The 22564-nt window shown below is 47.1% G+C and overlaps 2 protein-coding genes across 2 annotated transcripts; both read left to right on the forward strand.

Annotated features, from left to right (window-relative positions):
• Nucleotide 1: 1 nt before the first annotated feature.
• Nucleotides 2–4072, forward strand: LOC136425217 (NTPase KAP family P-loop domain-containing protein 1-like). Its single transcript, XM_066414013.1, has 6 exons — nucleotides 2–260; nucleotides 601–923; nucleotides 1049–1172; nucleotides 1834–2231; nucleotides 2968–3115; nucleotides 3449–4072. Exons 1-6 carry the CDS (start codon nucleotides 9–11, stop codon nucleotides 3536–3538), a joined length of 1335 nt encoding a protein of 444 aa, XP_066270110.1. The 5' UTR covers nucleotides 2–8; the 3' UTR covers nucleotides 3539–4072.
• A 3958-nt stretch (nucleotides 4073–8030) lies between these two features.
• LOC136425218 (NTPase KAP family P-loop domain-containing protein 1-like) lies at nucleotides 8031–19888 on the forward strand. Its single transcript, XM_066414014.1, has 17 exons — nucleotides 8031–8073; nucleotides 8205–8310; nucleotides 8691–8722; nucleotides 9171–9248; nucleotides 9334–9439; nucleotides 9807–9865; nucleotides 9976–10152; nucleotides 10986–11137; nucleotides 12347–12607; nucleotides 13296–13430; nucleotides 13732–14043; nucleotides 14772–14975; nucleotides 16107–16368; nucleotides 16809–16981; nucleotides 18393–18538; nucleotides 19008–19173; nucleotides 19520–19888. Exons 1-17 carry the CDS (start codon nucleotides 8031–8033, stop codon nucleotides 19604–19606), a joined length of 2499 nt encoding a protein of 832 aa, XP_066270111.1. The 3' UTR covers nucleotides 19607–19888.
• Nucleotides 19889–22564: the final 2676 nt, after the last annotated feature.

The following is a 22564-nucleotide window of genomic DNA, read 5'->3' on the forward strand; positions in this document are numbered from 1 at the left end:
AAGTAGAGATGGGCTTGAGGAGGAGTTTACCCCGTCGTGCCTGGTTCCAGATCGTCCTGGTGCTGACCCTGGTGGTCCTGCTGGTCTCCGCCGTCGGGGTCTACCTCTGCGTCATCGGGATCGAACACCTGCGTGGCGTCACCGCCACCACGGCAACCGGCGTCCTGGCGTCGGTAGGGGGCGTGCTTGGACTGGCCGCGGTCGTGGCGGGAGTCATCGAGGCGGTCAACGTGGTCAAGAACGTCATCAAGTCACAGAAGGTAATACCTAAGTCTGGAAGGTTAAGCTCTTGTATCTCTCTCTCTCTCTCTCTCTCTCTCTCTCTCTCTCTCTCTCTCTCTCTCTGTTGTTGTATTATTATAATCTTAATATGATTTTTTTTAAACTTCATGGGCTAATAGATTGTAAGTCAACAATTATATGTGCATTACTGGGGTGGGGGCCTGACTTCTTTTGGCAGGCAGTGGCCAATGAATAGTCTTTTCATTTCTAATGATATATGGATTTTGTGTTTGTAATCGTGACGGTTATAGGTAAAAGCTTTTTGGTGACGCCTCGAGGGCGGGGTCATACTTGTCATGTTTTCGTGTTTGTTAAAAGGACAAGCTGGACGCCGAGATGCGCAGGCCCAACTTCGCGGAACAGCTGGGCTTCATGTCATTGGTCAAGTGGGAGGTGCTGGTGGTGACGTCACTGCTGCGCTTCCTGCATTGCGTGACCCGGAAGCAGTACCGCGTCATCATCGTCATCGATGACCTTGACTGCTGCGCGGCTGACCGCGTGGTGGGCGTCCTGGAGGCCATGAACATCCTGCTGTCTGACGAAGACGCCAACTTCATCACCGTCTTAGCGGTGGACCAGAAGACGGTGGTGAACTGTCTTAAGACGGAGCTTCCTCAGACGGTCCCCACGGAGTCGAGTGGGTGCGTTTGATTTATACATATTTACAGTGAGATGTTGTTTTTGGTTGTAGACTGAGTTATGAGTGCACGTTCGCGTGTATGTGTGCGCGTGAGTACGATAGTTCTAACGCTCCCGCCCTGTGCAGGTACGAGTACATGAAGCGCATCGTGCGGTTCTCGGTGTGCCTCCCGGAGGCGAACGTGAGCGGCCGGCAGCAGCTTTGGCAGCGCGCGGTGCGGGGGAGGGGCTCGGCACCGATCCAGGGGAAGGTGTGTATGTCTGTGTGTTTGTTTGTTTGTGTCCAGATATCTGTTGATATATGTCTATCCGTGTTTCTGTGTCCAGATATTTGTGGACATATGTCTGTCTGTCTGTGTGTTTGTGTGCAGGTATTTGTGGACATATGTCTGTCTGTGTGTTTGTGTGCAGGTATTTGTGGACATATGTCTGTCTGTGTATTTTTGTCCAGCTATTTGTGGACATATGTCTGTCTGTGTATTTTTGTCCAGCTATTTGTGGACATATGTCCGTCTGTGTGTTTGTGTGCAGGTATTTGTGGACATATGTCTGTTTGTGTATTTTTGTCCAGCTATTTGTGGACATATGTCTGTCTGTGTGGTTGTGTCCAGATATTTTTGGACATGTCTGTCTGTGTGTTTGTGTCCAGATATTTTTGGACATGTCTGTTTGTGTGTTTGTGTGCAGCTATTTGTGGACATATGTCTGTCTGTGTCCAGATATTTGTGGACATGTCTGTCTGTGTGTTTGTGCCCAGATATTTGTGGACATAATGAAATACAGTCAAATCTGGTCAAGAAGGCCACTCAAGGACCGGTAAAATCTCGTCTCGAAAGAGTTAAATGAGGCTACCCGGCTGTTTGTAAAAGAAATAAACAAAATGAATAATGTGGTGCAAAATCTTTTTTTAAGGTTGCGAGAAGGGATAAGAGGTCAGACTTGGAGGTCGCGACTTTCTTAGAAAAGGTGGTCCAGGTTCTTCACCACGACCAAGACGACGACGAAGACAATGACATCATGCCTTACGTCATGGGCAACGCGCGTCACATCCACAGCCTCTACCACGTACTGCGCATGACCGTCCGCGTCATCAAGAACAGGGGCATGCTGGGGCGGGTGCGGCCGAAGCAGGTGGCATCCTGGGTAGTGCTGGTGGGACAGTGGCCCTGGCGGATGGGCTGGGTAGTGCAGTTTGTGGAGGACGGCGAGCAAAAGTCGAAAATCCGGAATCGCGCTCGGCTTTCCTCCATCACAGACGGAACCCAGCAGTCCGCAGACAGGGGGCAGCAGAATAGAGACGGGCTTTCCAGGTAGGGAATATTTGGTCATGCTTCATGTCGAAAATGAGCTCTGGAATTTACTCGATTCTCTCAAGAAATGTATAAAGAAATACCAAGACTAATGATAAAAAATCGCCACAACAAATACGTTACTAGTGTAAAATGGATGACTTTTAGACAATGTTTGGATGCCTAAAAACTGTCTCCTTTTCTGGAAGAAGACGAAACTGCACAGCTGGTATGACAACAGAGATGACGTACCAGAGACAGCTATAGGACCAAACTTCAAAACTTTAAGACGATGTTTCCATCCCTGATATCAACTCTATATCCTTTTAGCAACAGGCAGACGGAGCTGCACGAAGTGTTCGGCTGGGTAAGAGATGGCACAGGACGGTTAGTTTTACGCTGTTACCTATCAGTATCAAAACGGTAGCTGAAGATAATGTTTCTTCGTCTCCTAACGGCTTTCCCTCCCCTCCTGTAGACAGACGAAGCTGCACGAAGTGTTCGGCTGGGTTAGAGAGGAAGTGGCGCGGGACGTTAATAGGTTTAGTATTCACCGCTTTAAGTATCAAAGCAGTAGCTTAAGACAGAAATTCTCCGCCCCCTAACGGCTTTCTCCCCTCCTGCAGACAGACGAAGCTGCACGAAGTGTTCGGCTGGGTGAGAGAGGAGATGGCGCGGATCGGTTAGGTTAAGGGTTTATCGTTATCCTCATGAAAACAGTAGCTCAGTACAATGTTCCCCCCCCCCCTCCCTGTAGGCAGACGAAGCTGCACGAAGTGTTCGGCTGGGTAAGAGAGGAGATGGCGCGGGAAAACAACCGGGAAGGCTGGAGGAGCTTCAACTCTCTGGACGGGGACCCGGAACTGTTCGAGCTGCTACTGATGGAGTCAGGTTTCACCGTGCAGGTATCACATTACATCACGGCTAGAGTCCGGTTTCACTGTGCTGGTTTCACATTACATTTACTGTAGGTATCAAATTTCCAACACGTCATGCATGGCTGAGTTTGGTATCACTTGTGTAGCGTCTGTTTACCTCTTGTGCCTCACTTTGTATGTCTCCGTTGAGCTGCAGTGTACTCCAGTTTATTTGCGTTGTTTGAGCTTGTATTTTTCTGTTCCCTGTTCCCAGGACATGCTGGCCCCGCTGCCCCGCACCGCACTAACACAGCTGTACTGTTTGTTTCCCAGGACCTGCTGCCCTGCGTTATACTAACGTAGCTGTTCCCTTTCTTACAGGACATGCTGAACCTGCTGCCTTGTACCATCAACTTCAACTACTGCATCAAGCAGACCATCGCCGCCGCTAGGGGGCTCTCTTTAGAATAAATGGTTCTACATTAGGACAAAAGAAAGTATCTTAAATCTCCATCACATGGGTACTGTAGCGATTCCCCAAGTGTATTCATTTATTCTAATTAAACTGCCTCCAAAACAACCGTCTGCATACGCCAGGCTTAGCTGCTATGTACAGATGATTCGAATGTCTTAATTTCTATCATGTTTAGCTGTAGATTTGATACAATATTTATGGCCCTTTAAGGGACTTGGTTCCAACATGTTCCCGATTAAATAAGCGTGTTTGCTTGAGTGTGGCATCACTATGTATTGTTTTTGATGTTGGAATAGATAAGAATAAAAAATAGAAATAAACTGTTCAATTTTGCTCAGTAATCCCCATTTTATGCTATTATCATTATTATCATTTCATTATGTCGGCAAACATTTTTTTTCATTTTCATGTTATCTTAATTAGCGAGATGCCATACAACAATATTTCATTTTCAATGTTGTCTGTGAATCAAGTGTTTTAATACATGGCTCATCGTATTTCAGAATTCTATTGTGAAGCAACTGACAGAATACCAGTAGTATAGTTACGACTTATGGTGTACGAAAAACACGTTTTGAAATGTACTATATTAGTTTTCGAGTACTAGTACTCGAAAAATGACATCGCCGAGTCTGATCTGCACACACAATGGCTCAGCGAGGTTTGAAATTACTCCAATATTTCACAAGTAACAAGCAATTCTGTTAGTTCACAACGTACACATAACCGCAAAGTTAACAACTTGCAAACAACTAACTATAAAGTAAGAACGTAAATCAGCAAGTAACCTACCTTCTTATAACCGTGACGGGGGGCGATAGAGACTTCCAACAACCTTTGACCCGCTGATGACGTCACACATGAAAAGTCGCTTGTCCAGAACAATTGGTAAGATAGAGGGCTGGGTGATTCAGTCGAAAATTGCGGTGAATCAATTGCTTAGAAATAGTGGTCGAACATTTTAATTTCTTCATAAAATAACAACTTGTTCAACAAACATCGGGCTGAGGACGATAGTCTCGTTACCAGGGTAATGAGCCGAGTACTGGAGGCGGGGCTGACTGGTCAAACCGGTCCTGACCATCCCCCACCCCCTCCACATTGGACAGGAGAGAAAGTGAGGAGGTGAAAGTGTCCAGGTGTCTCAGGAAAAAGGCTTTGTCACGTCTCCAGGTGTGTCAGCAGGTAAGCAAGACGTTTTCATAAGTCATCTTGTGAACAGAGATTGCTTTGAGAAGACGAAATTGTGTTAAGAAGCACGTTTTACGGCCGTTACAGGGACGAAAATGACCAGGTGGTGCAGAACAGGTAACACAACCTCTGGCGACCGCGCTTAGGTGGCCATGTTAAACACATTGTTCACCTTGTCCTCAATAAGTGCATTCTCGTTTTCATTCTTTTATCCATATCTATTTGTATCCAAGATGCGCTGAATCTTCCAACAGTAAAACACCGTTTGAAAATAAAAAAACACGTCTTGATAGCTTCGAGCCCATGTGATAGAGTATTGCTTACCGTGTGTGAATAGTTTCATCAGGTCACTGAATACAAAGACTCTTTTTACACAACCGAGTGTTTTCGTATTCCACCGACGTTTCGGTGACTACCTGTCACCTTCCTCAGGGCAATACTGACTGAGAATGGTTATTTGTGTATAAACTACGTATGGAGCATTTTTATTCAGAGTTTTGTTTAGTTTTCACAAGATAACACTTACTAAGCATCTGGATATATTTCCAAATTATTAAGTTGCTTGTCTACTGTTTTCCTGTGAAATTTATTATCTTGATGTCTAACTTTCATCGACGTTTTGTTTAGCTTAGTTTAGTGGGTCATGTTGCTATTAATGTTGATAACCCCATTACGCCTAATAGTCATACAGGTCGGCAGTTGCAATGCCCTGGGCAGTTTCCACATTCTTTAGGGTATTCCATTCGTTAATGTATTGGTAATTGAACCACGGCATGTGTGTTTTACCGGCTAAAGGCCTACTAAGCATACTAATGTGAGTGCAGAATGTTCGCGGTGGATTTATGTTCGCGGTTTTAGCGGTGAACTTTCAGCGCGAACTAAAACCACCGCGAAACTTTTTGCCCACCTATGACTGTAGCGCTACTATTGTTTCAAACGTGAACTTAAAACCACCATGGACGCTCCATTTTCTCCTACCGCAAATTGAAAACATGCCTTTACAATACCAGGCATTTTTCAGACAGTCTTTTATTCCAGTTGGCCTATCCGATTATTAACGTCCCGTAAAGCGAGGTAATTTTAACCAGCGCCGTAAAAATTCTCCCGCGTGCGCTAATTGAGCTGGGCGGGCGAACTACGCTCCCAGTACCGTAGAGATACGGGGAGCTACTGGCGATATGATTCCCAGGCTAATCTATTATAGGTACTTGTGTTTTCCTCCAAACCATAGACATTAGAAATTAGAAATTTGTGAAAAGGCCTTCCCATGAAGATATGGCATGTATTGGTTCAAAGATACAAGTTAAGAAACCATTATATATCTACGCCCATTTGGTCTCACGTGACAGCACCCAGGCCTAGGTAATTTGATACCCGTGCATTCTTCCTGACCTTTCATTCATTTATTTAGAAAATTACGTCATTCAAGATCACACCAGAAGTCAGCCCTGAAAATAACTGTCTTTCAGAAATGTGTTCTTGGAAGGTTTGAACTAGAGAAAAATGTTCACTTCTTTATTGGAACGTTCGTGCGTGTTTTTATCGTTGTTGATACGCCCAAACAATGGCGGCTGTTATTGTTGTTGTAAGCAGTCTCGTCAATGCCTGCAGCTATTAAAAAGACGCTATATCTGACTCGACGGGTTTTGTCTGTAAGGCAATAACTCACTCGTTTGTGCTCGGTCTCCACTGTTCAACTAAACCAATGGCTCGTTGCTTCACAATAATCTTTATTTTGAGTACGTTTTTTGTCCCCAGTGCCCCCCTCCCCAACATGGCGATCTTACGCCATGTTGGGGAGGGGGGCGCTGAGGTTACGCGGTGAACCTGCCGTTCGAAAGAGTCAAACTGCTAAAATCGGAAACCAGAAACAGCTGGTGATATGCCTTAAAGGTAGTAAATGGCTAATACTGACTGTGTGGCTCAAGATTACAATTCTGTCTGACCTTCATGGGTATTCCCAGTGCCCCCCTCCCCAATATGGCGGGCTTCGTTGGTCATAAACATGCTTTTCGACAATATGTTAAAGATTTAAACCGGGAACAGTATAATAATGGCTAAGTTAACATAAACTTGTAAGGGTTTAAGTGATTTTGTGGTCCATTCCGTCGTACAGACCCATCTGACCTTCCATCTGTGTCCCAGCGCCCCCCTCCCCAACATGGCGAGCTTCATGAGCCCGCTGTTCGACAAGGTCAGCCTGCTGAAGAATGACCCGGACGACCCGGAGGCGGCGCCATGTCTGCCCTGCAGGGACTGCTCCGACCAAGAGGAGGAGGAGGAGGAGGAGGAAGGTATAGAAAGCACTGCTTTTCTAATGTTTTTGGTTTTTGTTTTAATGGTCGAGAGTTTGGATGGGATCTAATCCCAGGTGTGCCCAGTGACATGTCCGAACTTGCGCCCCGACGTTGTGCCCTTGGGAAAGGCACTTAACACGACTTTCCTCACTTCACTCAGGTGTAAATGAGTACCTAGCTCATCTAGGGTTAGGGACGTCCCTCGGATAGGACGTTAAATGGAGGTCCCGTGTTTGGGGAGAGCAACACCCCGCGCACGTTAAAGAACCCACCACACCTTTCGAAAAAGAGTAGGGGCACGCCCCGGTGTGCGATGGTCGAAATCTTACAGTCCGGTCTGGGATGACATCTTGAAAAGGCGATAGTTCACCTGTTATGTCAATCCTTCCACAAAATGTGGTAAATCAAAATAAATAAATGGGGACGTTAAGTCGGTATTCGAGTACCTTTTACTGGCTATGCCTAGTGAGTTACATGTGTAAGAACTGTGTTGACTCGCTACGCTCACATGTAGTAAAGTTGATATCGTTGTGTATTCGTGTCATGGTAGTCAGCCAGCCTGGTGTGCAACATGTTGTCCCCTCACATCATAGCAGACATCTAAGCTTCTTACACGCTTACGCAATCTCCACTTGTAGAATCTGCTAGATCTAAACTCTACCATATGTTTCCTAGTTCCGGCCTCGTGTGCGACCCCAGCTGGGCAGGTGGAGAGAGACCCGCTGGGCCACATGGTGTCCGCGCACACCGTCGCCGACATCTAAGCTTCTTACACGCTTACGCAATCTCCACTTGTAGAATCTGCCAGATCTAAACTCTACTATATGACATATGTTTATCCTAGTTCCCGCCTCGTGTGCGACCCCAGCTGGACAGGTGGAGAGAGACCCGCTTGGTCACATGGTGTCCACGCACACCATTGGCGACTTCTAAAGCTTCTTACACGCTTACGCCATCTCTACCTCTAGAATCTGCTAGATCGTAAACTTTGTTATATGACATGTTTCCTAGTTCCGGCCTCGTGTGCGACCCCAGCTGGGCAGGTAGAGAGGGACCCGCTGGGCCACATGGTGTCCGCGCACACCGTCGGCGACTTCTAAAGCTTCTTACACGCTTACGCAATCTCCACTTGTAGAATCTGCCAGATCTAAACTCTACCATATGTTTATCCTAGTCCCGGCCTCGTGTGCGACCCCAGCTGGGCAGGTGGAGAGGGACCCGCTGGGCCACATGGTGTCCGCGCACACCATCGCCGACATCTTAGCTTCTTACACGCTTACGCAATCTCTACTTGTAGAATCTGCTAGATCTAAACTCTACCATATGTTTATCCTAGTTCCCGCCTCCTGTGCGACCCCAGCTGGGCAGGTAGAGAGGGACCCACTGGGTCACATGGTGTCCGCGCACACCATCGCCGACATCTAAGCTTCTTACACGCTTACGCAATCTCCACTTGTAGAATCTGCCAGATCTAAACTCTACTATATGTTTATCCTAGTTCCCGCCTCGTGTGCGACCCCAGCTGGGCAGGTAGAGAGAGACCCGCTGGGTCACATGGTGTCCGCGCACACCGTAGCTGACATCTAAGCTTCTTACACGCTTACGCAATCTCCACTTGTAGAATCTGCCAGATCTAAACTCTACTATATGTTTATCCTAGTTCCCGCCTCCTGTGCGACCCCAGCTGGGCAGGTAGAGAGGGACCCGCTGGGCCACATGGTGTCCGCGCACATACCGTCGCCGACATCTAAGCTTCTTACACGCTTACGCAATCTCCACTTGTAACTTTGCTATATGACATATGTTTTACCCTAGTTCCGGCCTCCTGTGCGACCCCAGCTGGGCAGGTGGAGAGAGACCCGCTAGGCCACATGGTGTCCGCGCACACCATCGGCGACTTCTAAAGCTTCTTACACGCTTACGCAATCTCCACTTGTAACTTTGCTATATGACATATGTTTTACCCTAGTTCCCGCCTCGTGTGCGACCCCAGCTGGGCAGGTTGAGAGAGACCCGCTGGGCCACATGGTGTCCGCGCACACCATCGCCGACATCTAAGCTTCTTACGCGCTTACGCAATCTCCACTTGTAGAATCTGCTAGATCTCAAACTCTTCTATATGACATATGTTTTATCCTAGTTCCGGCCTCCTGTGCGACCCCAGCTGGGCAGGTGGAAAGGGACCCGCTGGGCCACATGGTGTCCGCGCACACCATCGGCAACTTCTAAAGCTTCTTACACGCTTACGCAATCTCCACTTGTAGAATCTGCTAGATCTAAACTCTACCATATGTTTGTCCTAGTTCCGGCCTCCTGTGCGACCCCAGCTGGGCAGGTGGAGAGGGACCCGCTGGGACACATGGTGTCCGCGCACACCGTCGCCGACATCTTAGCTTCTTACGCGCTTACGCAAACTCTACTATGTGTTTCATCCTAGTTCCGGCCTCCTGTGCGACCCCAGCTGGGCAGGTAGAGAGAGATCCGCTGGGCCACATGGTGTCCGCGCACACCGTAGCCGACATCTAAGCTTCTTACACGCTTACGCAATCTCTACCTCTAGAATCTGCTAGATAGTAAACTTTGCTATATGATATATGTTTTATCTTAGTTCCGGCCTCGTGTGCGACCCCAGCTTGGCAGGTAGAGAGGGACCCGCTGGGCCACATGGTGTCCGCGCACACCATCGCCGACATCTAAGCTTCTTACGCGCTTACGCAATCTCTACCTCTAGAATCTGCTAGATCGTAAACTTTGCTATATGACATATGTTTCCTAGTTCCCGCCTCCTGTGCGACCCCAGCTGGGCAGGTGGAGAGGGACCCGCTGGGCCACATGGTGTCCGCGCACACCGTCGGCGACTTCTAAAGCTTCTTACACGCTGACGGAATCTCTACCTCTAGAATCTGCTAGATCTAAACTCTTCTATATGACATGTTTCATCCTAGTTCCCGCCTCGTGTGCGACCCCAGCTGGGCAGGTGGAGAGGGACCCGCTGGGCCACATGGTGTCCGCGCACACCGTCGCCGACATCATCATGGACAGGAACACGGAGATGCCACTCACCGTGGGGGTGTTCGGCGGGTTCGGCTCAGGCAAGTCCGCCTTCCACGCAGCAGTCAAAAGTACGTCTCTTCTCTACACTTATCTTACATTCTTACATTACTTTATACATAGTACTGAGCAAAACCCGATGTGGGTATCGCCTCCAACTGAGGTGCACGCCTAAGCGCGGTAGGTGATGGAGGTGGTGCTCAAAAAAGCCTTCCACGCTGCAGTCAAAAGTACGTGTTGTTTTTACTTGGTTGATGAGTAATCGGTCTATTGTATGTAATGCAGGCTTTATGCATCCTACTTCTTCATCATCATCATCATCTATCGACCATCGGCCGGGACTATCCTACTTCTTAACCATAACCCACGAAGCCGTAGAAGTACGTCTCTTCTCCACACTTGTTTGAAATTCCTCCGAGTCTTATAGTATTGCGGGCTCTCTATAGCCACATTCTTAACCCCAACCCATGCAGCCGTCAAATGTACTAGTACGTCTTTTCTTTGCACTTGGTTGAATAATCCTCTACCGTATCTACTACAGGCTTTCTTTAGCATAATTCCTAACTCTAACCCACGCCACCACCATCCTTGTTTTAGGCATAGAATGGAGCAAAGTGGCGTAACTAACTCAGAACCAAGAGGTCCCGGGTTCGATACCTGCAATGCCTCGACGTTGTGTCCTTAGGAATGCATTTACACGACTTTCCTAACTTGTTGGTGGAGTTATGCCCACCGCGGCTCTTCGACTAATCCATCAAAAAGCGTGGTAAAAAAAACAACACAGACTTAGTGTCGCAATTTGCCAACATCCTTACATTTGACACCAAGAGCCGTAATTGTTTTAAAGCGGAACAGACCCGGATCTCAACAACATAAAATACAGACTTTCATGCTCTTTTTGCAGAGGAAGTTCTGAAAAGGACCTCGCACGTCCAGCACTACAAGAAGAAGATTGAAGAACAAGGAGTTTTCAAGAAGAAGAAGAAGAAAAAGGAAGCGAAGAACCTCCTCGAGCGCATAGACTTCTACGTTATCCTGTTGTGTTATACGGGCCTGGTATGTTTGATTGATTGTTTGATTGATTGATTGATTGATTGCCTGTATGTCTGTCTGTTTGTCTGCTTGTCTGCTTGTCTGCTTGTCTGTTTGTCTGTTTGTCTGTTTGTCTGTTTGTTTGTTTTGTTCAATAGCGACAAAGGTTAGTCTGCCGGCCAAGCCACTTCATGGGCCAGGGGTGAAAACACGTCTGGATGTGTCACAGACTCGCACAAAATCCAAACCATTGCAAACTTTGAATAATAGATACTAGTATAAAATGATATCAATATGTATTAGCCCCTGGCGCTATTCTGTACCGACCCCCACCACTCCCAGCCATGGGCATCTGTATCTGTATCTACATAGCCGGTATAACCGCCATTCGGCGTAACACACCAGCTTCGCAGGCACGCGGCGCGGCAGCAGCTGGTTATATTTTTAGTAAATATGAAGTTTATTGCAAGTTCATGCCCGTGGGCTAATTGCAAATACATGATAAAAACATAGGAAAAACATACATGCGTCAGTAAGCTGTGTCTGACTTTGCTGTAACAATAGGTTACTGGTACTATATACAATTGTTGGCTATATCTAAATTAGCTGGGTTTGACTTCTTTTTTGGAAGCAGTGGAAGACGAAAAGTCCCACTTTTTCTAGTATTTGTGGGTTCAAGATTTCAAGAGAAAGGTAGCTTTTTGTTCATCCGTGAATGTGCAAAAGTAGGGATATTTCGTGATAACTTGTTTAAATAATTCGGTTCTTTCGTCACTGTTAAATATACACTTGGAAATAAAATGTGTTTCGTCTTCCACCGCCTTGGACGTACAGTATTTACAAATTCTTTGGCACACTGGTAAACTCTTATATTACACTGAACGACCTGTCACGTCTAACCTTCGCATATCTAACTGCATGCATTGTTTAAAGCTGTCTAGTGAGGATGCTTCTACGGTTCTTTGTGGCAACGATGTTATTATGAATTGTTAGATTTATGTTATTTTTGTTAATTTAGATGGGGGAAGACCTTGTATAAGCCACTATGGCTTTTTTTCTTCCCCCAGCACATTTTTTTTTGTTCTATTATGTAAAATTGATTTTAATATGTGCGAATATACCAAACCAAACCAAACCAAATGAGTTTCACTCTACGATCGTTCTAGGAAAATAGGAATTTTTGAACACATCAATGAACATGGTCGCGACAGGGCTCTTCTTTACCTTTCCCAGGTCGCGGGGACCATCGCAAGCGGGCTGAAATTCCCGTCTGCCTTCTACTACCTCCTGGCCGGCACCATCACAGCCGTCTTCCCCATCGGGATATACTTCCGGGAGTACCTGGGCCGGGCGGCGAGGCTGGTGGCTACCAGGCTACCCGGGCTGTTCAACAAGTCCAGTCCGATGTACCACATCCTGCGCACTTACCTGGACGTGCCCGTCCAGCCGCTGGACCAGGACATCGTAAAGGAGGATCCGGAGAGACGAACAGACGTGAGAATTTCCTTTTAGATTCTGTTAGATGGAAAATGGGAGGGTTTATAAGCAGTAATCTCACTCCTGTGCGCCCATAAGAGTCGGAAATTACTTCCGGACGTTTCTAGTGATTCTTCTTCAGCATTATGAGAGAGAAATCAAGAAATATACAAAAATAATGCTTTTATTCTTTTTTGCGTTTCGTTTTATTCATTGTCTTTTATACGATGACCATACCTTTCGTTCCCGCAAATTATGAAGTATGACCCCAAAGATTTGAAGGCTCATATCTAGTTTTTATGACTTGCTTTTGGTGCACGGGCTACCGGAACTTTTCTTCTCAGGCATAGGACTTGATTTTTTACCTCCATCTTTAACGCTATATCGAAAAACAGGTAACGACTATAAATGACTACAGACGACCAAAAAAAACATGCTTTCCTTTCTTTACGTTGATGAAGGTTAGACATCCAGGTAATAAGATACGCCAAAAATAATTACTCAAGCAACTGGATAAGATTTTGAAACAGTCAGACGTTTCAGACAGTATCCACTGTCTTTCGTAAGTCACTGACGAAAGACAGTGGATACTCTGATCTCTGAAACGTCTGACTGTTTCAAAACCTTACCCAGTCGCTTGTCTAATGAGTAATTATTTTTGGCCTTTCCTTTGTTCCACCGACGTCTCTGTTCCTGTTGATTCCAGGTCATCTGGGTGGACTTCAACGCCTGGGTGTTTTCCGGTTGCAATGTATTGTGGGCCGGGATCGTCACCAGGCTGTGTGACGAAGTCGAGGCTCACGTTGGCGCCAAAAACGTTCGTCTGTTCCGCTCCATACAGGTGGGTCATCTTACAGGACGTTCCACTACATTACCATACATTAACTTCATGACTGGTCATTATGTCCATTTCTATGTGGGATTTTCCGAGATCATCGCGTTGTCAACTTGTTGCATTTCTTTTTTTATTTCTCAATCCGTCTCCATCCATAGTCTAGATAGTGTATTGGATTATTCAAGGGGGTAGGCGGGGGTTACAGAGTCCGATCAAAACATTTAGATTTTTGTATTTATTTATTTTTTCTTCTCTCTCGCTGTTCTGTTGTCTTTGTTCTATTGTCTAAGATCTCTCTAATTTCCAGGCCAAGGCGGAAGCGGCGGCCGCCCAGCCCGCCCAGCGGACCCTGCTGCCGAAGTGGTTCCGGCTGCTGGCGATGGTGGTGGTCGGCGCGGGGCTGGTGGCGATGGCCGCGGTGGGGATCGACCTGGAGGCGGTGTCGCAGGGCGAGTTCCCCGCCGGCGTGCTGCCGCTGGTCCCGCTGCTGATGGGGGTGCTCGCTAAAGGGAAGAGCGCCGTGACCTTTGGCCGGAGCATGGTCAAGTCGCAGTCCGACAACATAACGTCACTCATGGCCAGGCCCGGATTCGCCGAGCAGCTCGGCTTCATGTCAGAGGTGTGTAAAATGCAGGCCGCCATGTTGGAGATGCGTGACGTCACCGTCTAGCCGCCATGTTGGTAATGGTTGACGTCACCGTGTAGCCACCATGCTGGTGATGCGCGACGTCACCGTGTAGCCACCATGTTGGTGATGCGTGACGTCACCGTCTAGCCGCCATGTTGGTGATGCATGACGTCACCGTGTAGCCACCATGTTGGTGATGCGTGACGTCACCGTGTAGCCACCATGTTGGTTACACGTGACCTGACCGTGAAGCCGCCATGTTGGTGATGCGTGACGTCACCGTGTAGCCGCCATGTTGGTGATGCGTGACGTCACCGTGTAGCCACTATGTTGGTGATGCGTGACGTCACCGTGTAGCCGCCATGTTGGTGATGCGTGATCTAACCGTGCAGTCGCCACGTTGGTTACACGTGACGTCATCGTGTAGCATCCATGTTGGTGATATGTGACGTAAACACGCAGCGCCCATGGTGGTAATTCACCAATTTCACACTTCCCAGAATCCCTAGTGCTGGGATCCGGAAACGGATATACGTCATGATTCTCTCTTGGCGACAACAGTTTCTCTCATTGTTTCTTTCCTTCTTTATTCATTCATTTATCCATGTATTCTTTCATTTATTCATTCATTCATTCATTCTTTCTTTCTTCCATTCACTCACTCACTCACTCACTCACTCACTCATTCATTCATTCAGATTGTATCCATTGATTGGCAGGTGAAGAAGGAGGTCCAGACCGTCAAGTCGCTGCTGGCGTACCTGGAGAGGACCACCAACATCCGGTACCGCATCGTGGTGGTGGTGGACGACCTGTCGGACTGCCAGGAGGACCGCGTGGTGGGCGTGCTGCAGGCGCTCAAGGTGCTGCTGTCTGATGAGGACGCCAACATCATCTCCATCCTCAACATCAATCCTAAACAGGTAACATCATCTCCATCCTCAACATCAATCCTAAACAGGTAACATCATCCTCAACATCAATCCTAGACAGGTAACATCATCTCCATCCTCAACATCAATCCTAAACAGGTAACATCATCTCCATCCTCAACATCGATCCTAAACAGGTAACATCATCTCCATCCTCAACATCGATCCTAAACAGGTAACATCATCCTCAACATCAATTCTAAACAGGTAACATCATCTCCATCCTCAACATCAATCCTAAACAGGTAACATCATCTCCATCCTCAACATCAATCCCAAACAGGTAACATCATCTCCATCCTCAACATCAATCCTAAACAGGTAACATCATCCCCATCCTCAACATCAATCCTAAACAGGTAACATCATCTCCATCCTCAACATCAATCCCAAACAGGTAACATCATCTCCATCCTCAACATCAATCCTAAACAGGTAACATCATCTCCATCCTCAACATCAATCCCAAACAGGTAACATCATCCTCAACGTCAATCCTAAACAGGTAACATCATCCTCAACGTCAATCCTAAACAGGTAACATCATCTCCATCCTCAACATCAATCCTAAACAGGTAACATCATCCTCAGCATCAATCCTAAACAGGTAACATCATCCTCAGCATCAATCCTAAACAGGTAACATCATACTCAACATCAATCCTAAACAGGTAACATCATCCTCAACATCAATCCTAAACAGGTAACATCATCCTCAACATCAATCCTAAACAGGTAACATCATCTCCATCCTCAACATCAATCCTAAACAGGTGAGGCTACCAAATACCTTGGGGCGATTCTTAAGAAGTTTAGGACACTTAAGCAACATGCTTCCTTGTCCCATATAGTGATAGAACTTATCAAACTACTGTGCTCTTTAGCATAAGTCTCTAGCGGTTGTTATAAGATAGTAAGTTGGCCTTACGAAAAGTCCAATGTCTTACCCTCTGCGGGTAGTGAAATGTATTGAAGCGAGTCTTAAGGTGCCTGAAGCTGTACACAACTTACCAAGACCCTTCTGTCTTACCCTCTACAGGTGGTGAAATGTCTCGAAGCGAGTCTTAAACCACCTGAAGCTGTACACAACTTACCAAGACCCTTCTGTCTCACCCTCTGCAGGTAGTGAAATGTCTTGAAGCTAGTCTCAAACAGCTAGAAGACCCGGACACCAGCGGGTACCGGTACCTTAACGAGATCGTGAACTTCGCTGTGTGCCTGCCGGAGCCCGGAGTCGGTGCCATGAAGGAGGTTCTGGTCAAGGCGACGCCGCAAGACGTCTGGCAGCAGCTGGAGTCTAAGAAAGCGGCGAAGAAAGCTGCAGCAGATTCTGCAGAAGATGCTGCAGGTCCTGAGGAGGCAGCTGCTGCTGTAGAACCTGCAGGTGAAGGCAGCGATTTTTGTAGGGTCTACTTTATCTGAACATACAAAACAAGAGTCCATGTCAGGGTTTTAGAGTTTTCTTTGTTCACAACCAGTAAATCCTCACCTGATGGTGTTTCGGCGTGTGCGACGAGAAGCAGTACTCCAGTCAGAGGCTCTGAAGAAGGTGTCTGGCGGACCCCGAAACGTCAGCTGGTGAGGATTACTGGTTGTGAAAAAATGAAAACTCCAGTATCCTATATTCTACCAACCTGATGAAACTATTTTCGAAAGGGACCATGTCATAAAGGAAGGTATTTAAAGGGTTGAGGTTTTGGTGATGACGACATTTGTTGTTCGCTGGTGTATGACATTTATTAAAAGATTATCAAAGATGATAATCAAGATTTAGAAGTAAGCAGCTTTACTTGATCTAATACCAACTTCCGCCTGTTTCTGCAGCCGATGGAGAAGAAGTTAACGTTTTGCCGCTCCTGCTGGAGGCACTGGAGAACGGTGACGTCATGCCGTACGTCAAGGGCAATCCGCGCTACATCCGGGACCTGTACTTCGTCCTACGCATGACCGCTGGCGTGGTGGAGTACAGAATGAAACTGGACAAGTTCGATATCAAGGTCAACATCTCTGTTGTTTGATTTCAAATGACATTATTTGCTCACGTTTAATTCTTAGTTCTCTACATATTTATAGTTTATCTACATATTTCAAATATCTCAGTTTGTGATACTGTCAATATTTAGCCTTCAATCACAACTTCAGTACACTTCAATACCGATATCAATATTAGCTCGCAATGACACAGCATGTGTGAGTCGTATGGGTCAGGACACCAGAGTTAGGGACTGCATTATACGCAGGATTGGGGGAGGTTCATAGCATGGGTATCTCTAGAGTAAGAGTAGTCGTACTATGGTGTAATGTTTAGTCCAAGTCTTAGTGTGAGGGGGTGGGGCAAAAATTCCCCCTTGTGTGTGTTGTGTTCAAGACGGGAACAAACTTGTGAACTGGGTGGCCGTATCGTGTTATGGTCAGGGTCAGGGTTAGTGTTAGCGTGCAGGACTAAGATGTGTGTGTTCTGTTCAGGACTGGAACAAGCTTGTAGCCTGGGTGGTGCTGGTCCAACAGTGGCCGTACAGGGTCAGGGTCAGGGTCAGTGTTAGCGTTAGCGTTAGTGTGCAGGACTAAGAGGGCCCCTTGTCTATGTGTTATATTCAGGACTGGAACAAGCTTGTGGCCTGGGTGGTGCTGGTCCAACAGTGGCCGTACAGGGTCAGGGTCAGGGTCAGTGTTAGCGTTAGCGTTAGTGTGCAGGACTAAGATGGCCCCTTGTCTATGTGTTATATTTAGGACTGGAACAAGCTTGTGGCCTGGGTAGTGCTGGTTCAACAGTGGCCGTACAGGGTCAGGGTCAGGGTGCAGGGTTAGTGTGCAGGACTAAGATGTGTGTGTTCTGTTCAGGACTGGAACAAGCTTGTGGCCTGGGTGGTGCTGGTCCAACAGTGGCCGTACCGAGTCAGGGTCAGGGTTAGGGTTAGTGTGCAGGGCTAAGATGTGTGTGTGTTCTGTTCAGGACTGGAACAAGCTTGTGGCCTGGGTGGTGCTGGTCCAACAGTGGCCGTACAGGGTCAGGGTCAGGGCTAGTGTGCAGGACTAAGATGGCCCCTTGTCTATGTGTTATATTTAGGACTGGAACAAGCTTGTGGCCTGGGTGGTGCTGGTCCAATAGTGGCCGTACCGGGTCAGGGTCAGGGATAGTGTGCAGGGCTAAGATGGTCCCTTGTCTATGTGTTATATTCAGGACTGGAACAAGCTGGTAGCCTGGGTGGTGCTGGTCCAACAGTGGCCGGTCAGGGTCAGGGTTAGTGTTAGGGTCAGGGTGCAGGGTTAGTGTTAGTGTGCAGGGCTAAGATGTGTGTGTTCTGTTCAGGACTGGAACAAGCTGGTGGCCTGGGTAGTGCTGGTCCAGCAGTGGCCGTACAGGGTGAGGGTTAGTGTGCAGGACTAAGATGTGTGTGTTATATTCAGGACTGGAACAAGCTGGTGGCCTGGGTGGTGCTGGTCCAGCAGTGGCCGTACAGGGTCTCCTGGATCGTGCTGCACGCGGAGGACCTGGAGCTGAAGGCCGCCGTCAAGAAACGGGAGAAGCTCTGCGGCTGCGTGGAACAGGCACCGTAAGGACAACATCATATATATGGTTACGGGATTGAGACGCAATCAGTCACGTGGCTATGACGCAATACGCCGTTGCCATGTTGGTTGTTTAAAGAGGGTCTCTTATTTTTTATTTCCAATAAGCTTATGGGAAATGGCAGATAAGAACATTTCCCTACTTAAAACCGCGTTTTCACACTCCAAATGGCCTAAATGCTGTAGGAGCTTCACAGTCGAGCTTCTGGTTCTAATTGGCTGGTAACTGGCGATCCGTCACGGAACTGCAGGCCCTAAATGGTAATCGTAATAACCAGTGTTCACAACCGTAAAAGAACGACGTCTTGCGATCTGCGATGGAACTACATGACCTGTAAGCGCGCTGCCTGTGACTGTTTACTCAGTAATGTTAGTAGCCGTACAGAAACGACATCTTGCTATCCGTCACGGAACTGCAAGCCTTTAGTAACAATCATCTTTATTCCACCACAGTGAGGACTACATGGATAAGAAACTGCACGACATCTTCAAGTCAGCTCGGGAGAAGCAGGCTGAGCTGGAGAAGAAGGGCGGGGAGGCCTGGCAGCGGCTCAACTCCTTAGACGGCGACACCGAGCTGCTGGAGCTGTTCCTTCAGGAGTTCGACTTTACTGTGGAGGTAAGAACACACTTAAGACACACGTTAGGTCATGACGCACTTAGGATGGCTAGGCAAGAACCCAGAGGTCCTGGGTTTGAATCCCCTGACATGTCACCAATGTTGTGCCTTTGGGAAAGGAACTTTTACACGACTTTCCTCACTCCACCCCGCTGTAAAACAAAGGTACCTGGCTTTGGTTGGGAAGGTAAAAGGCAGTGGAAGAAGAGGGTCGGGCTCCGCCTTCCAAAACCGTGACCTAGACACAGTGGACAAAAACCCACTGCCCCTACGGCCTCAAAAAGGCTATGGGACTTCCTTCATAACCTTTCTATAATCCATTGACTCAATTTCTCGGCTTTTACAGGACATGTTTGACCTCCTTCCCGTCACGACTAACATGGACACTTCCATCAAGAGGGCGATCAACTCGGCCCTGTCGCAACAGGCGTGACGTCATCAGGATGGTGACCAGCTCCGGACTGTACAACAGGTGTGACGTCATCAAGATTGTGACCAGCTCCGGACTGTACAACAGGTGTGACGTCATCAAGATGGTGACCAACTCGGGACTGTACAACAGGTGTGACGTCATCAGGATGGTGACCAATTCGGGACTGTACAACAGGTGTGACGTCATCAAGATGGTGACCAATTCGGGACTGTACAACAGGTGTGACGTCATCAAGATGGTGACAACTCGGGCCTGTCGCAACAGGCGTGACTTCATCAAGATGGCGACCAACACGGGACTGTTGCAACAGGTGTGACGTCGTCAAGATGGTGACCAACTCGGGACTGTCGTAACTTGTGTGACGTCATACAACCAGCTGACAAAGGCACAACCAAGCATTGATGGGGGGAACCAAACTGTGGTAGAGACAACCTGACAGCCAAAGCGAAATACTATTTGATGCGTAAAGTGACCCACTGTAACGTTGGTGTGGTGGGTGTCTGTACTGCGAACGGTAATCACTAGGTGGCGCTAATATGCTGTCCGTCCACTAGTTTCATCAAAACACATTCAGAACAAACGACAAGGTTTAAGTTTGATGGTTCTATTAGGATTTAACCTTTGCTTCGTTCCTTTCCGATGTGACCGTATTGTTGACTTGTATGACGGTTTAGGCGCAGAGCCTAAACCGTGCTGCTTCAATTGTAGAAGAAGGGTCAGAGGTTGCTAAGTCCTGGGTGCTATTGTGGAGGGGTGTGGGATAGTAGAATACCCGAAAACGCTAAAATTGTTTCTACAGGTTAAAAGTCATAGACTATTTAAAGGGAACGATGGTCGTTCACGAGCATTAATTGCACGTATGACATGACATGGCTAAGCCAATCACATCGCTAGGTTCCCTTGACGTCACCACATCTTGCGAGCAGTTGCGAGACTTCCTAATTTTGGTAATGGCGGCCATATCAGAAGCCAACAACAAAGTTTGCGTCTTTTCCATCGCAAACTTCATGATTTATGGAAGGTTTTAGATAGTTAAGAATCAAACAGAGGATGTACATATATACATAAGTGCTAGTTATTTTGACAAGTCCAAAAACCGGTTCTCGGAGGGTTTTTTTTTACTCGGACCGAAACGTTTTACAAGTCCAGAACCGGTTCGGCCGAACCGGTACGCACCACTACGTATGACAGCAAAAAAGTAGAAAACTAATTACAACAAGATAACTTAGAAAGAGCAGCCCGCCATTTTAAGAAGAAGTGTATCACGTGCCGTGCCGCTGTAATAGATTCCTACTCAGGAAGGTAATAAAACACTTCTCATGCCTGACGAAAATGTTTATTTATTCATTAGGATGCAACCTAACGTCACACGTGCAAACACAGAGAGAAATACAGGCGGGTGTAAACATTACAAAAGAGACATTGATTGGCGATAAAACAGTTACTCAAGCAACTGGATAGATTTTTGGTGCTTGAGTAGCTGTCTTATTGCTACTTCAGGGGTTAGCGATTTTGCCTCTGGAACTAGAAGCCGCGAGTTCGATCCCGGCTGTGTCACTCACCCGACATGCACGCTACCGGAAAGGGCCGCAGTTCTTAGGACGGGACATTAAGCCGTGGTCAAATGTTCGTTGTGCTTGTCGGCAAGCTAGGGTCATTTCCCCGGTATGATGAACCTGTAAATACTGTACATGGTGTCTGTCTTCTCTCTCACGAGCAGTGGAAGAATAGCTCTTCAGTGAGCTAAACTGGATCGAGATCACTTTCCTTTCCTTGCGTATCTTGCTAGCTTGATGTCTAGCCTCCATCGGCGAGAGATTGATTGCTTCACTACCGATGTACACGCCTGATACACCTGGCTTACCAAACCTAGCTGTGGCTCCTTTCACTCCTCTGATCGCTTCCGGGTACAGTCTGGCACCCGTTGATAGAAAAATGATTCCCATTTAAACATTTGCCTAAAGTATAGGCGAGTGTTCTGGTTGGCTCCGAGACACATTTCATGGTTCACGTAATAGCATATGCATGGTAAAAGGGTTCGAACAGGCATTCGGAACTCCAAACCCTTTGCTTTATTTTATTCACATATATCAGGCAAAAAGCGCAATCGCTTATATAAGGTCTTCTACTCAAAAACATAAATATAAAACAAGAGTAAAACACAATTTCAATTTACACATATAAACACGAAATGGATAAAAGAAAGTGAATGTAAACATGACAAGTTGGTCATCTATCAACCCCTTACACTGCTTCTGAGAAATATCTGACTCCTGCAATCATGCAGGAAGTTAGGGACAAACGGTCGCCGCGAAAACCGCAAACATAATACCACCGCGAACCTAAACGGTCGCCGCGAAAACCGCAAACATAAGACCACCGCGAACATAAGACCACCGCGAACATAAAACCACCGCGAACATAAAACCACCGCGAACATAAGACTATCAGGACCAAACGTTTCAGTGGGGACGTGGGCCAGATTATATTCTGCTTGCAGCGATTGTTGTAGGTGGGGACGTTGAGTTAGAAAAGATGGATTCCAGGCTATCAATAATGCATCCACTCCGTACATGTAGTCCACATGTTTGCTTACACTTGTGAACATCAATGGAAACCGTACGTGACAACTGTAGCACGCGAGTTTCCATGGCACGCCTTTGCAGTTTGTGGAGTGTTTGTGGACGTGAGATGAGTCGGTGGGACGGGGTTGTACTTCTGGTGTGACGTCATGTGTGGGTAGGGGTGACGTCATGTGTAGAGAGGGTGTGTGACGTCAAGTGTGACGTCAATTATAAGCGCACATCTTGTGTGACGTCATGTGTGGGCAGCATTGGACCAAACGATATAGTGCGACAAAAAACTTGAGACTTTATTCAATATTCAATATTCACAACCACTATTAGTAACATAGATCGAAGTTAGACTTGATGTGGTTACATAAAATATCTCAAATAT

The sequence above is a fragment of the Branchiostoma lanceolatum genome, chromosome 19 (genome assembly GCF_035083965.1).
Source record: "Branchiostoma lanceolatum isolate klBraLanc5 chromosome 19, klBraLanc5.hap2, whole genome shotgun sequence".
Classification (NCBI taxonomy): Eukaryota; Metazoa; Chordata; class Leptocardii; order Amphioxiformes; family Branchiostomatidae; genus Branchiostoma; species Branchiostoma lanceolatum.

Bases quoted from the DNA above. Each gene is read 5' to 3' on its own strand.
- LOC136425218 (XM_066414014.1), top strand. From the start codon at position 8,031: ATGTTTCCTAGTTCCGGCCTCGTGTGCGACCCCAGCTGGGCAG. The intron at 8,723-9,170 runs GTAGAGAGGGAC...GTTTTATCCTAG, and splicing joins GTGCGACCCCAGCTGGGCAG to TTCCGGCCTCCTGTGCGACC. The intron at 18,539-19,007 runs GTAAGGACAACA...ATTCCACCACAG, and splicing joins GGCTGCGTGGAACAGGCACC to TGAGGACTACATGGATAAGA.
- LOC136425217 (XM_066414013.1), top strand. From the start codon at position 9: ATGGGCTTGAGGAGGAGTTTACCCCGTCGTGCCTGGTTCCAGATCGTC. The intron at 2,232-2,967 runs GTAGGGAATATT...CCCTCCCTGTAG, and splicing joins AATAGAGACGGGCTTTCCAG to GCAGACGAAGCTGCACGAAG. The intron at 3,116-3,448 runs GTATCACATTAC...CCTTTCTTACAG, and splicing joins AGTCAGGTTTCACCGTGCAG to GACATGCTGAACCTGCTGCC.